Source organism: Squalius cephalus (assembly GCF_949319135.1).
Source record: "Squalius cephalus genome assembly, chromosome: 20".
Lineage (NCBI taxonomy): Eukaryota > Metazoa > Chordata > Actinopteri > Cypriniformes > Leuciscidae > Squalius > Squalius cephalus.
In genome coordinates, this window is record NC_137141.1 from 32,246,583 (window position 1) to 32,263,133 (window position 16,551).

General features: G+C 35.9%; 2 protein-coding genes across 2 annotated transcripts in view; both read left to right on the forward strand.

Moving 5' to 3' along the window:
- The window catches only part of mocs1 (molybdenum cofactor synthesis 1), a 153,164-nt gene that overhangs the window by 7,310 nt on the left and 129,303 nt on the right, over positions 1 to 16,551 (forward strand). The gene's annotated exons all lie outside the window — the stretch shown is intronic.
- Positions 1 to 16,551, forward strand: part of babam2 (BRISC and BRCA1 A complex member 2) — a 98,001-nt gene that overhangs the window by 1,894 nt on the left and 79,556 nt on the right. The window contains exons 3-4 of the mRNA XM_079852569.1: positions 863 to 939; positions 9,170 to 9,264. Coding sequence (XP_079708695.1) covers positions 863 to 939; positions 9,170 to 9,264 — 172 coding nt within the window. The remainder of the gene's footprint in view (positions 1 to 862; positions 940 to 9,169; positions 9,265 to 16,551) is intronic.

A 16,551-nucleotide genomic window follows, 5' to 3' on the forward strand; every position in this document is an offset into this window, starting at 1 on the left:
CAATCAGTATTCCAGAAAGCTGAGGGGACTTTTCAGAGTTGATCAATCAGGCTTACCATAAAACACTACTTCTTCAAATATCTAGATTAAAAATAATGTCAAGACTTTATGTAAAAAGAACTGCAGTGCAATATGTTTGATGAAAAAAAAATTGTCTGTAATTTTTCTATCCCTCGCTAAGCTTTACAGTTCAGGGCCTTTACGATTATTGCAGACCCTTTTCATGTAGTCTTAATTCAAATACATTAAATTATTAACTATATTCACAACTATATTAACTATACAGTCACTTGTTTTAATTGGTTACGTAGTTTCTTGTGTCATGAGGTGAGTTTGACTTAACCCCGACGGGGCGCAGGCCGATCAGTGCCTGACAAACGCAATGCATTCTGGATATAAAGTTTGTCCGGCTTTGTTCGGTGCCGTTAAAGTTAACGTTAACGTAACGCTGTTTCACGATTGGCCGAGTTTTACCAAATCAGCATGTTAGAATGATTTCTGAAGGATCATGTGACACTAATGTAAGTAATGATACCGAAAATTAAGCTTTGATCGCAGGAATATATTACATTTTAAAATAAATTAAATTAGAAAACAGTTTAAAAACATTTTAAATGGCAGTAATATTTCACAATATTACTGTTTGTATTGTATTTTTGATCAAATAAATGCAGACTTAAAAAAAAAAAAAAAAAAATCCTAATTATTCCAAACTTTTGACCGTTAGTGTAAATGCACTTCACATGTACAAATGAATAAAGATGGACTTCTTCAGGAGGGCATATTGAACGCTCTGAAGTGCCTCAAAATCATGCCAAGTTATCGAAGTATTGACAGTTCTTTTCTTCTTTTTTCCCTTCAGCTGCACATCACTAATGCCTGGTCCTTGCTGTGACAGATTTAAACTTCATATTCCATATGCCGGAGAGACTCTCAAATGTAAGTAGTAGTTCTCTTCTAGAGTATGAACTGATCAGAGATCATATATGAAGTAGTGGTTTACTTTGCAATAGTTGTTCCTCTTTCCTGACATGCCGAAATAGTGTTTATTTAATGTGTGGCCCTTATTAATGTGTAGTGACGCATTATTGATTTATTGCATTTTCAAACCACAGTGATAAATCATGTTGTTGTTTTATACTCATTACTTACAGAAAACTGTAGAAATGTGAAAAACAGGAAAGTACAAAACACTGTGGTAGCTCTGTTTTTAATATCTGACATGTTCTTATAAACTTCAGCTCTGGAATTTGTCATCAAAGTGCTATGAAGTGATTGATTAAAACCTTATTAAAGCCGAGGTGATATTTTGTGTTTAATGAGCGGAGTGTATTTGAGTTCATGACAATCATGTTAGTAATTTAGTATCTCATTCTTGCTAAGGCAAACATCACTATCATTTATACTTAAACGAATAGTTTGCAATTTCTGTCATAACTCGCCCGCATGCTGTTTCACATATTCATAACACAAAAGAAGATATTTTGAAGAATATTTCTAACATTTTGCTTCAGTGGGGTCCAAAAAGCCCCCAAAAGGAAATCAAATGAATCCATACACACAGGGTTATTATTGTTAACTAAACATTTTTTATTTTTTTTATTTCAGGTAGTTCCCAAAGCAACATTTAACATATTTGTTTAGTTTAAGGTTTGGAGTACTAAAATAACAAAAACTAAATAAACTAAAAACAAAAGATTAATTAAACAAATATAAAAGTAACAAAATGACAAACACATCATAATTAAATATAAAAAGTAAAGTGTAAAAAATAAAAATAAAAAAACCTGAACAAAAACTATATGACCAATATTAAAATAACACTGCTTAAGACTCGCCAAGTTCCCCAGGTAAGTTGTCGAATACGTTTGTTGTACAGTCATAAATTATACTTTATTGATCCTGAACAGAGGGGCGCCATACTAATATTGCTATGAGAATATAATAGAGACTTGCCGAATAGAGTTGCACAATTAATCGTTAAAAGATCTCGATCTCTATTCAAGCACCCACAGGATTTTATTCCTAAAATGACAGTGATTCGGCCTTGTCTATTAAACCTTTGACAAGTACGATCACAGCAGTTCAGATGTGTGTTGGTGTTGATGCTAAACCAGAGAGAGTAGTGGTCATGTTTAGGTGTGAAACAGCTTCACAAACAGTCTTTTCAACCACACAGTATCATTAATAATTCATATTATTGCAGAAGTACTGGGATAAAAGTTCATAGTTCGGATACAAACATTGATGCATACGGAAGCAATCAAGATAAATCACCTTTTGAAAGTAACATGATGCTTTAAATAAATAATGTATCAATACAGCGTTACACCAGTAGGTGGCGACAGGTGACTGTAAAAACATTTATTTTTCATTGAATCATTCATTCAAGAGATTCGTTCAAAAACGCAGATTCATCCAGTAATAAAATAAGTAGTCTCAGCCTCAGACGTCACGGCCACGGACTGTTGGCCGAACTTCTGATGCATACGGCACACTTTTCTGGAAACACTTCAGGAGTTTTGAAGTCTTGATCTGATTGGTTGAATTCTACAGGATGTCCGGGAGACGTGTGTGTCGCGTTCTTTATCGGTCCCCCTAAACATGACGCGGAACAAAACGAACTGTGATTGGTGGCGTTACATGTCAATCAAATGTCCTTTTGGGCATTCCTTGGCCAAGAAAAGCTGCGATAGAGTCCAGAACTTCTGCCGTCAGTCTGAAGGTCTGGCTTCGCGAGACTATGAAACAAGTGAAGTATTTATGAGTCATTGAATCATTCATTCAACCCGATAAAGAAAAAAAGAAAAAATCTATTCAAATTAATTAAATATATTTTTTAAATAGACTGCAGTGACTAAAATTTTTTCAGGACCTCTAGTAAATTACATGTTATTTTGTTTAGTGTCTATTCAGAATCATGATCTCTATTTTAAACAATAAAATCCTGATTCTCAGTTTATCCTGAATCATGCAGCTCTACTTGCTGACATGAGCATCACAGCATGTGCGAGTCCAGGCCTAAAAATCTTACCTTCTGTTTATTAGCTTTATTTTGTAATTGATTGTATTATACTCTCTTAAAAAAAATGCTGGGTTGTTTCAACCCATGTTTGGGTCAAATATGGACAAACCCAACCGTTGGGTTTAAAATTGTATTTAAAAATGTAAACCAATAGTTGGGTTTGTCCATATTTGATCCAAAATGGGTTGAAACAATTCAACATTTTTTTTAGAGTGTACAATACCATCAATTACAAAATAAAGGAGGCAAACTGGGGTCTTAATTTCCCCATAAACTGGCAGAACCACTTTCTTTAAAGGGTCGTTACACTATGAACATGTTGCAAATGTTTGGCCAAATAAAATGTTTTACACAGATTCTTCAAGATTTGTAATGGGGGTGCACTGAAAGCACAATCCTTTTGATTTGGAAACAAGCTTCTGAGAAGAGCTTTTAGAGGTTTTATCTGAAATGCTTTCAAGTACCACAGCTCAGTGATGTTTAATGAGGTTGGATAGTAATTATAACTTGGCAATGATCTTAATTGGGAGTTCCTGTTATAGCTCTGAGTCATGAGACACTCAAACACTCAAGCAGTTTTTCACGGAGGCCACATATGAACATATTTCTCAGAGCTGGAGTTGATCATGTAGTCTGGCAATGAGCAATTGAGGTTACTCCATGAAGCTTACTTCCTTTTGGAGCTTTATGGCTATCAACTTATTCATTATATTGTGATTTAATGTGTGTCTGATCCGAAGAATTATAAGAGAAGCTATGGGTTGGTTATTGAAGAAGTTTGGTTTTTGGTCATTTTTGGGACATGCGTTAGGCAGTGCTTTTAGTTGTGCACTATCAGAGTGCATTAGTGGCCTGAGCTCAAGAGTAAATTTAAATGGAAAATCAAATTTTGTACAAAAATGGAGGCATAACTGAACGACACACACACATTATTAACACTGTGTCACAGTTAACCACAATAAATCATAGTAATAAATATTTGAATTACATCCACATACTTATGTTAAGTAATAACATGCTCCACTGTTCAAGAAGTAGTCCATTAAACATTTAGATTTTCCCCCCAATAAATTAAAATAGGCCTAGTCTTTTTTTTATATTGTTTAGATAGAAACAGGTCTGAATGCTTTTCTTGGAAAACTGATGTGTCCACTTATCCATTATTCATAATATCTATTATGGATAGATAGTAGAGACACATCAGACTTTTTTCAGCCTCTAAATAATCAAGAAAGATAGCAGAGTTAAGTGTTGGAATCGTCTCCTGGATTTGATTTGGCAACTGACGGTGGCTGACAGCTGACAATTGACTCAAGATCTTTTCATAACTCTTGCCTTTGTTTTGCCTAAGAATTACAAATCTATGCAAATCATCACACTCCATATCGTATGATTTTGATGCATCTGTGTTTTCTAAATGTTGAAGTACACCTGCTGTGTTGTGCTTTATTTCCCACCATCAGAGGAATTAATTTTCTCCAGTCCAGATTAAATAGAAATAGAATAGAAAGTGTTATTATTAATGGGTCAGGTGTTCACGAAAAAGATGCATCTTTAGCCGTTTCTTGAAAATGGCTAAAGACTCAGCAGCTCGGGTTGAGTTAGCAGGTCATTCCACCAGCAGGGAACAGTCAAGGTAAAAGTCCATAAAACTGATTTTGTGCTTCTTTGAGGATGGCACCACAATTCACTTGCAGAACACAAGCTTCTCAGGACACTCACGTCTGAGGTAGTGAGTTTAGGTATAGTGGTGCAGAGCCAGTGGGTGTTCTGTAGGCAAGCATCAGTGCCTTGAATTTGATGCGAGCGGCTATTGGCAATCAGTGCGGATTGATGAAGGGCGTTTTCACACCTGAAAGTCTGCGCCAAGATCCGAACCAAAGTTCATGTTTTGATACATTGTATACATTTGGTTAGTTTTGGTTTGGTTTCACATTGCAATTATGCGAGCGCACTAAAGAACTTTACATGACGTACTTGCGTCCTGTCATCATCATCTATGTGGGCTGCATCTTGACATTGATTGGTTTGTAAACGGACGTGCGTCTGATGTCAGCGTGTTGTCAATTCGGCGGGTAACTTTGACAAGAATGAATGAACAGACGCATATCATTGCAACTATACTGTTATTATTACGGCATTACTCCCTGCAGCACCAACTATACTCGAGGCTAGTTCACATTCGCCAAATGAACGTCCTCGTTGTGCAAACATTTTATCGTCGCCGGCAGGAAAGGAGGAGAAGACTGCAAGCAATCCTGATTTTTTTTCCTGCTATCTTCTGTCTTCTTCTCTCCGTTGTTTTAGGCTTCGCGGGAACCACCGGAACTTCCTGTAAATGGTCTGAAAGTCCAAACCAAACAGAAAATGCATTCACACTAGAAGCGAACCAAACCTTTGTTCAGTTTGATCCGTACCGAGACTAGCTCTTTTCGTCTGACCAAATTTCGTCTGTTTGGTCCGGACCGTGGTCCGGGGGAGCTTTCACACCTGTAATTTTGATTCGGATCAAACTGAAAAGTCCAAAAATCCGGACCAAACAAGGTAGGTGTGAAAGGGCCCGAAGAGAGGTGTGATGTGCGCTCTCTTCAGCTCGATAAAGACCAGTCTCGCTTCAGTATTCTGGATCATTTGCAGAGGTTTGACAGTGCAAGCTGGAAGGTCTGCCAAGATAGCATTACAATAGTCCAGTCTGGATAGAACAAGAGCTTGGACAAGGAGTTGTGTAGCATTCTCCGATAGGAAGGGCCTGATCCTCCTTATGTTGTATAAACCGAATCTGCAGGACCAGGATCTAGCAATGTGGCCTGAAATCATCAATCACAACTCCAAGGTTCTTGGTTGTCCTGGATGAAGTTATTGTTGATGAGCCTAGCTGAATGGAGAAGTTGTGATGAAGTGTTAGGTTGGCCAAAACCACAAGCAGTTTTGTAGGCAAGGAAGAGTTGAAGGTGACATTTGATAATCGAGCAGATACCGTCGGATCATCCGGCTGAACCGAGAGGTACAGTTGTGTGCAGTGTTGGGAAAAGCCCTGTTTCTGAATGACAGATCCTAGTGATGTTATGTAGATGGAGAAGAGAAGTGGTCCAACTATAGAAATAGATTTGTACTGCTTTGCTTTACTTATTAAGCAATGTACTTATTTACCGATAGTAAAATTAATTCCAGGACTGCTGTTGTCACGAAACTTAACGCGTCTTCTTTTCTATTTGTTCAGCACAAGAATCAACACATATCACAAGGTTACAGTGAAACAGATCAGCATAGAAAACTCCAATCACAGCAATGCAAACAAGAAGACCAATTGCAATAGTTTCTTTGCTCTTGGTTCGATTTTGAATTGTACACATATAATCAAGTGAACCGGCTTATTTAATGTATGCTAATGGGTGATATAAATCATAAAGTAAAATCCCTGACTGTTCCTAAGTAAGAACTAGTGGAAAGAAATGTTTTGTTTAAACCACTTTGCCTTCATTGCATGGCGAAGTGAAGAGAGTTGCACAGGTTGTGCATTTCATAACTGTTGCCTGCTCTCATTTTTTTTTTTTTTTTTTTTTTTTTTTTTTTCTGTTGCCGTACTTCCAGGAAGAATGCTGATTGTTTACTTGTGATTGCTCTGGCAGGAGTGCTGACTGTCTGTTGTTTGCATGCAATGAAAGTGCGCCCAGTCCTCCGGCTTTCCGCTCCTCACAAGAGTTTGCCAATGCTGGTACGATGTTTCTCGAGTAGTACCCTCCTCATCTGCCCTCAGGGTGTAAATTTGGGAAGTGCTGCATATTTGCCCAACATTTCCACTGCTATCTCTTTTCATATATTTGGCAACAGCTTTTCCAAGATGTGACAGATGTATGACAAACATCATCCAGGCTTTTTTCCCCTATGCTCCATCTGTGGAAAATTACTGCCTTGTGTTTGTTTTGCTCTGTTTTTTTTTATCCATGGAAAAGAAAGAAAGAAAGAAAAAGAGAAACAGAATGGCTACAGTATAAATAGAAATGTGCAGCCTATTATTTGAATATGGTGAAATCTTCAGTTATTGAGAGGAACTAAGCTACAAAAAAACAATGCTTGAAACAAAGTCACATGAAACATGGATGATATTTGAGTTATTTGGTTTTTCCGTACATCGAAAGGGAATTGCAACCAATTGTTAAGCTCTGAAAAGCCAAAGAAGTACCAGAAACAGAAAAGACTGGTGCGCTACCACATCTTCTGCTGCCATACAATACCCATGTGAAACAGACTGAACTGTACATCATTAGTTAGAAGCTTTCATTAATAGTATCTTGAATAGTTTTAATCATTAATTTTACTTTTTCACCTGAGGTATTCATGAGACAAGAACTTTAGCATAGTTTTTGCATATAACTTAATGAGAGCTAGTAGATGATGACAGAATTAATGTTTGAAAAAAAATATTAAAATGACATATTTTAGCAGATTTTTTATTATCATACAGAAATACGTACAGAAACTCTACAAAATACACACATTGACCAAAAAACAAACAAAAACAAAACACAGATAAACAACAATATAAGAACAGACGAGGAGAGATGAAAAATAAAGAAATAAGGATAAAGAAAGAAAATAAAAAACTTTGGACTTTGTTGGGTATACAATATAGGGATTGTGTGTTCTCTCATGCAGGACTTGGCACTCACTATGACTTAGGGCGGTCCACACATTGCCCAAATAGAGAAGGAAAGGAGCCCACATGGAAAAAAGAGAAGGTTTTTAGCAGATATTCAATCCTTCACAATGCTGAAAACCTTTGATTTATAAGTGATGCTGGTTACACTTTATTTTAAGGTGTCAATATGTAGGGTTTGGGTTAGGATCAGGGTTTGGTATAGGGTTAGTTGAATGTGATTATGCATAAATTACTGTTATTACTATAATAATACATGTAACGTGTATCAAGGACGCTGTAAAATAAAGTGTTACCACGGTGCTTAATAATGATAAAGAAATAAATAGCCTATGTACTTTGACATGCTCTGGAGAGGTACTTTTTTTTGTAGCTATCTTTGTTCCCTGAAAGGTATCGCATACGAAAGCTTGTTCATGTGCTTTGTGTGGGATTAAAGGAAAGGGACAACATTTTCTTGGAAGTATAGAATTTGTACCTCATGTATCTTCTTTTGAGATTGTTACCTTCTTTTTCATCCCATGTGTTCAAGACAACAAATTCGTCTCTCCCTGGAAATGTATTAAGTTGCTTCAATCGGGGAAGAAACTGTGGTTATTTTTTCCTCCGTCATAAATGACTTGCGTCTCAGAGCGGCAGAAGAAACTCTGTCATGTTCTCTTGCGTTCGGATGCTTCTGGGAGGAATTAAACCAAATCATTCTGATGACAGACTTTGACTCAGGCATTTCAGAATCATCACACCAACATTTGAGATGCTGTGATGCGATTGGTCCGCTGGTTAGTCCAGTTATCCAATCACATCCAGTGTTGAGGGAAAGACACCTGAGGTTTTTGTTGCGGATCAAGGGATTTATTCGATAAATGTGTTTCCATCATAGTTTATGCGCATGTCTTCTTATCGGATAAAAGATGTATCCGCCTCAATTGATCGCATACGTACTTTTATACGCATTTATACTGCATTTTTTATGCAATATCCCAAAATACGCATAAAAACAGGTGGATTGAAACATAGCTATTGAAAGATACCAATCAATCCCAGCATTCAGAATGTTTACCTCTAAAACCCATCATAATAGAAACACCAGTCCAACAATATTTCTATCAGAAGAACATTATTCCCATTGCTAATGTCCATTAGTACTACATTGCTCTTTGAGAGTTTAGAGTTCCAGGGTCTCAACACAAGTGCCATTAGGCCATGGACTCAAAATAGTCTTTGATACCGACATTGATTGTTCGCTCTAATAGGATCTTGCATTGGTAAACATCCATGCAACCTTTATCTTTTACATAAAAAGTGCACATGGAACTGTAAGTAATATTAAATATAGACATCTAAAGTGCAGATCTCTTTAAATATGGGTGTGTTAACACTTGGCATGTTTGGTTTGATTAAAATAAACCCTGATTATTTCTGAAGTGTTTTGTTTCATATGGTTTATGAAGGTATTATCTGTGTGATTAACTCTTTTCTTCTTACAGGGGACATCATCTTTAATGCCAGTGACCCAGAACTGCCCCCTGACTTTATCTTCGGAGAAGATGCCGACTTCCTTCCCGAACCATCTGAACTCCCGGTGCGTATTAAGATTATAATTATATGATGCCATTATTATCCTGCATTCTGAATATAGAGCTTTTATATCAATATTGTGATACAGAACAGTAGTTAAGTAGATGGACTATACACTTATTAGGGTTATAAATAGTAGTAAGAGGACAGAAATGTACAAGAGATTGTTTTTTTTTTCTTCAACATCACAGCAATATCATGCATCCTATGTTCAGAGAGACCACATTTAACAAAGCCTGACATATATAAATAGTCGTGTTTTAGTGAAGTGTTTATGCTTGCATTAGGGTCATTCTTACACACACACACACACACACACACACACACACACACACACACACACATAAAAAAAATCTAAAATCTCCAGTGAACCAAAAATGTGCTAGCTGCAGGCTAAACCTCGGTTGTACAGAAATACACCCAAGAAGACAGAACAATGGCTCTGTTATGATTGATATCTTTGAAGATATCGTTTTAACTTCCTTTAGTGCAGTTAGTTAAATCTGATGGCTGGTATCGATGTGCGTGGTCGACTCAGCAGCCAGATTTGACCCGCGGGGCTTCCAGCGTTCTGAAGAGAGGGTGTTGGTGAATTACATAAGCGTTGCGTCTGCACTTAACACTGCCGTTCTTCTGGTGCCGCTTTTAGGATTGCACAATTAGCACCAGAGGCTTCACTGCTCTCACAACACACTCAAAAAGAGCAGTCATTTGTTCTTTATTAAGGCATGTTGTTGATTTATTTGTTTGTTGTGTTCACTGAACATCATTGTTGGCATAAAGAGCCACTGTGTATCTCTACACACACAGTGTGCCGCGTGCTTGGTGATTGTGTTATCTTTGGGGTTCGAATTTTAAATGCCAAAAAAAAAAAAAAAAACACTGTAAAATCTATTTTTCGAAGTTGCAAATAAAATAAATAAACAAAAAGATTATTAAATTCACAAATAAATATAATGAGATTGAAAATATTGTTATCTGATTGACTTGAGATTTGTGTGCATGCTAGAAATGTTTTAAAATCCACAAATGCGTACAGTGAGTCATAAATGCATAATCTGTGATTCATAAATGTCTGCTGCGATCAGGGCTATTATAGTTAATTAAAACTAAAACCACAAAAGAAATGTGTTACTTGAAGTAAATAATTGTTAATTAAACATATTATTTCAGCTATTTGCCAAAGCAACATTTCATTTTCATTTAGAAAAATTAATAGAAAACAATATAGAGACACATTTAGAAACAATAACTATTAAAAATGACAAAAACACACAACAAAATTACTATAAGATGAAAACGGAAAATATGGAGATGATAATAAATTCAATATTTTAAACAATCTCGATGACTCTAAAATAACATGGTTTGTGAGATAAAAATATATTTGTAAATGTATTTTATGACCAAATCTTACTTTATTTATTTGTGAATTAATTGTCCAAACATATTTGTGGACTTTTTTATTTTATCTGTAATTTTTTTACATTTATTTGTGGATTGTAATCTGTTTATTTGGAAATATGCAACAAATCTAATCCCAAAGTTATGTGTTCAACCTCTATTAATGTATGAAGAGTTGATGGTCCAGCAGACTGTTTCATGTGCACTTGAGACATTTCACAGATCCACAGCATTCAGGTCTGTTGTTCTTCCTCTCAAATCACAGGATGTGTTGTTAAACACTCTTCTTCATAGTGGGTGACTTAGCAAATGTATTATTACAAACAATTCATAGGTTGCTGATTCAAACCCCATAAGAAACAAGTCATAATAAGCCATAATTGTATTTCCTTGATTGTTTTTATTATATCCATTTTATAAATTAATGCTGTTTTTCTATAGTGACATTGTGTGAAAACCACAAAGGCAAGTTCCACTGACCATTGTCATGTTGCAGTATATTCTATTCTATTCTATTCTATTCTATTCTATTCTGTTCTGTTCTATTCTATTCTATTCTATTCTATTCTATTCTATTCTACTCTATTCTATTCTATTCTATTCTATTCTATTCTTTTCTATTATATGTTCTATTCTATTCTATGTTCTATTCTATTCTATTGTTATATTCTATTATATTCTATTATATTATGTTCTGTTCTGTTCTATTCTATTCTATTACTATTCTATTCTATTCTATTCTATTCTATTCTGTTCTGTTCTGTTCAATTATATTCCATTCTATTCCATTCTATTCCGTTCTATTCTGTTCTGTTCTGTTCTGTTCCATCCCATTCTATTCTATTCTGTTCTATTCCATCTGTTCTGTTCTATTCTATTCTATTCTATTCTATTCTATTCTATTCTATTCTATTCTATTCTATTCTATTCTATTCTATTCCATCTGTTCTATTCTGTTCTGTTCCGTTCCGTTATGTTCCTTCCATTCCATTCCATTCCATTCCATTCCATTCCATTCTATTCTATTCTATTCTATTCTATTCTATTCTATTCTATTCTATTCTATTCTATTCTATTCTATTCTATTCTATTCTATTCTATCCATAGGCTAAACTTGCTGGCATCTCAATGCTAAATGCATTGTTAAATTACTCAGTACTGACCAATAATAATCAGGATTCATCATATGGGTTTGTTCCTCAGAGAGGATGTTTGCAAAAGTGAGACACAGAGTTTGTGCAAGACGTGGTCTAGATTTGTCTGGACGGTGTTGATTGCTTAAAGCTGTGCCCCAGGCTATTTTTAAGAAAGAAAAAAAAATCCCCTGCTTATGTCAGAGTCTGTGAGACGGTGACTATTGCTCACCGTCTCTTGAACGCAGCTGAAAACACGAGGGGGGAAGCACCTCTGCGCTGCCAGGGCTTCGCTCTGCCCATGTGTTTGCTTTGCGTCTTTAAGCTTCATCGCTGTGGCTCGAGTGTGTGTGGCTGTGTGCAGCCGTTCGGTTTCTTCTCCTGGGATATTTTTCCTTCACTGGTTTGCAGCCAGTATCCCTCTGTCTTGTTCTTCATCCTGTTTATTCTGCACTAAACTGGATTTTTGTGTAACCAAACATGAATGATCCAAAAGGCCTGAGGATATTAGTACGCCACATCATTGGCAAACATAATGTCCAAAAACGACATTAATTTGTTTAATATGCTCTTACTCTGGATTGCTCAATCTTATTTGCTTTCATCCTTCCCAGACGGTTCTGCTGGTTCAGTCTGTCTGTCAGTGCCTCTCCTGCAAGCTGATCATTTTCACATTACCGTGTGAGAGACTCAAGATCAACAAAGAGCTCTTGCGTCCTGATCTTTCACACCTTAATATCCAGTTCTGTTCCAAAACCTAGTGAGCTGCCTTGCTGTCGACTGCCTGTATAGACAGCTTCCTATGTGTTATAACACCTCATAAGTTGTACATAGTCAGCAACTAGGAGGCACACAGGAGACGCAACTCATTCTGCAAATCACAATTACAAGAGATGCCCTGATGCTTCTTTTTGCTCTTAGTATTAGCTTTGTAATATGATTTCCTCAAGTTTGAACACTTTAACATCATGACCAGGCAGAGATTGTGTTGCTACCACAAAGACCACAAGTTTGAGAGTCCTTGCGATTAATTTAAAAACTAGGTGGCGGGAGACTTTGAGTTATGTAAGTAAGATACTGAACGTTTTTAGTTGTGATATATTATACATTAGGGCTGCACGATATTGAAGAAAAATGCGATATGCGATAACTTATTAAATAATGCGATATTCGATATGCGATACGATAATGCTTAAAGTGTGTAAAATAAACTTAAATTATCTTTAAAATATATTTAGAATTATATAACCTACATACGTGTTCCACGTGTTAAATACTGATTCTTATTAAAGCTACAAAAGTTATTTAGCCAAGAGCAGTGAGTGATTTTCTCTTTGTCTTTTGTTCATGACCCCAGTTATTGCAAGCCGTTGCGATATGCATATTGTGATATATACATTTGTGATATTTCGATATATTGTGCAGCCCTATTATACATGTTCATCAACATCACATGATGTGCACTTTATACATGAACAGCAACAAACAATATGCTAACATTGCATGTGAAGATAAAGAGAACGTGATTATCTTTCATTACTCCCTTCGCCAAGTCTGTTCCAAACAGCCACGTTATAAGGACACAATTGACGTTTTTATATTAGCATGTTTGCTAAGCTAACAACAAATATATCCACACTTTTTCTCACTGTTATACATTTGGTGATTCTGATTTTCACATGACCAGCATTCAGATGCTGGACACTGGCTTGTTTTCCAGCTACATGTAATATCGCCCAGTTTTCACACTCCTGTGAGGAATTCCTGATGTCTCAGCAAAACTTGGGCTTGTTTACAGTCTGTCACAACTTAGTATTATTAGCTGCTAACCACCATTTTGTTTCCATGCCCCGAATGGTGAGTTTACGTGAAACGCTGACACCAGAAGATTTATTACGGTGTGAAAAGTAGTGTTACCAGAGTCTTCTCATTACATTTATTCATTTAGCTGACGCTTTTATCCAAAGCGACTTACAATTGCTATATATATGTCAGAGGTCGCACGCCTCTGGAGCAACTAGGGGTTAAGTGTCTTGCTCAGGGACACATTGGTGTCTCACAGTGGATTCGAACCCGGGTCTCTCACACCAAAGGCATGTGTCTTATCCATTGCGCCACACACCCCGTGTCATCATTTCTATATATTTTTTTTTGAGTAAAGTCAAATAATGTAGTTTCCTTTTACAGTTTTTAAGTTTTAATTTTGTAAATATCTGTCTTATTACAGACACATTAATAGAGATCGCTCTTAAATTTCCCCCAAAAGTGAAATATCTGTGATCATTTATCAACATTTTACATCAAATTTTTTAGAATGAAGCTCTAAAAGTGTTGAAAACACACAATAAAGCAGCAACTGTACTTTATATGACTTGTGTGCTTCTGATGAAGCCAAACGCTAGCTTTATGTGCAGGCACAGACCAAAGTTTAATGTGTATGCATTTGTGTACATTAAAATATGGGCTATGAATACATGTAATCAGTGATCTTTTACAAAATATACAGACCAGTGACATTTGTCGCCAAACGTCTTGATGTGCAATGAATGAATGCAAATAAGACTTGTTTCATATATTTTAGGCAAATATGATATGTTAGACAAAAACATATTTCCAATGCAATACACCATTAACAATAGAGATGCCCTGAGGCTCCTTTCTGCTCTTAGTATTGGCTTTGTAATATGATTTTCTGAAGTAAACGCACTTATAACATTATGACGATGCAGAGATTGTGTTGCTACCACAAAGATCACAAGTTTGATTTGGCTAGCTGAGATATCACTATTTGAAACACAATATGACTCAGCGAACTCTAAAGAGGCTGTAGCAATTTCATTCAGATACTTTTCATTCACACAGCACCTGAGCACCCGAGAGCCTCAATCCTTGGCACTTTCTTTGATGAAGGTCAGAGCAGGCAAACAGATATCTGTACCAAATACCAGTTTAGAAAAGCATGAAGGGTCAGAATAATTTGTGTCAACACTTAAAAATGAGACAGGCAACTCATTGAAAAATTCAATGCTGTATTTTTTCTTTTCAGTTGATGCATTCCCTGGGAATCAAACCCATGATTTTTATTTTCATTGCTAGTTCCATGCGCTCAGTCCTTACTTTAGAACATTTATGCACATTAGCTTGAACCTGAAAATGAAGATTTTTTTGTTTGTTTTTTTGCTTGATTTGAGGTACAGAAGAACAAGAGGTAAAACTTTAGTTTAGAGTCCAATTCTCACTATTAACTAGTTGCTTATTAGCATGCATATTACTAGGGTATTGGCTGTTTATTAGTATTTATAAAGGACATATTAATGCCTTATTCTGCATGACCATTCTACATCCCTTATTCCCAGCCAATACCTAAACTTAACAACTACCTTACTAACTATTAATAAGCAATAATTAGGAGTTTATTGAGACAAAAGTCGTAGTTACTAGTGAGAATTGGACCCTATATCTAAACTGTGATCTAAATATATTCATATTACATTATTGAAAAGTAAGCTTGGTTTTAGAAATGTTGTTCTTAACCCATTCAAATAGACAGGAGGACATGCATGACTGAAGTAGCTCCCCAGCACTGAACAATGAGCAGGCTGACAATTGTGTGAAAACTGTTAGATCGGATCTCCATGTCTAAAAAGATCAGATCCTGTCAAAAAATATTTGTTTTGTCTGTAATCCAAAACCGGTAAAACCTGTCAGCAGCAAGTCTTGTCTGGTGCCCAAAACTCTTGTTAACAGTCTTCTATCAGCCTGAGAGTTTGACCGAGAAAGCCAGGGAAGAGCAGAAACAAGAGACGGTGTGATCAAAAGAGCAGTTCATTGAATAATCTGGTCACATTTTAGTTTAGGGTGCAAATCTCACTATTATCTATGACTTTTGCCTCAATAAACACCTAATTACTGCTTAGAAATAGTAAGGTAGTTGTTAAGTTTAGGTATTGGGTAGGATTAAGAGATAGGTAGAATATGGTCTTGCAGAATATGGCATTAATATGTGCTTTATAAATACTAATAAACAGCCAATATCCTAGTAATATGCATGCTAATAGGCAACTTAAGTTAATTGTGAGAATTGGACCCTAAGTGTTACCAGTAATCTTAATTGCATATGTTTCAGTGCTCGGACTTCGTCTGACCAGTACAAATCCAACAAGTATTATTATCCCAATGGAAAAGCAATGGAAAATTACTGCGTCACAACCTTGTCCTGCATATGATGTTAAAAACCTTGAAATGGAGACATTCTCTATTATCTCTTACTTATGAAGACAAACATCCCTTTGGAATCTCACAATCGGATTAAACAACAACAGATAGGAAATATAGTCATATAATAGCATACAATTACATAAATGAATAATAATAATAAAATGGTGAATAAATGATTAAATGATAAATCAAATGACAACTAGTTAGATCATATAAAAACAAAGAAAATAAAACACAACAAAGATGTATGGTTGCTGTCTTAAAGTAACACACAGGTTGCAATTGAGAATCCTTAGATCCTTCAAAACTAAAAAAGAATGTTCATTACAATAAGGTTTTGTTCTACAAAGGTGTTTTTTGTTGTTGTGATGTAGTTTGACCATCATTAGTTGGGGAACCTTAACAATGCTTTATTTTCAGACTAAGCACAGCCAATCCTGTAGTCTAATGTAAAAGTGACCCAAAGTGATTCAGCATGCTGTGAAGAGGGCCAAAAAACATAATTTATTCCAGTCTTACATAATTCCTCTAATCAG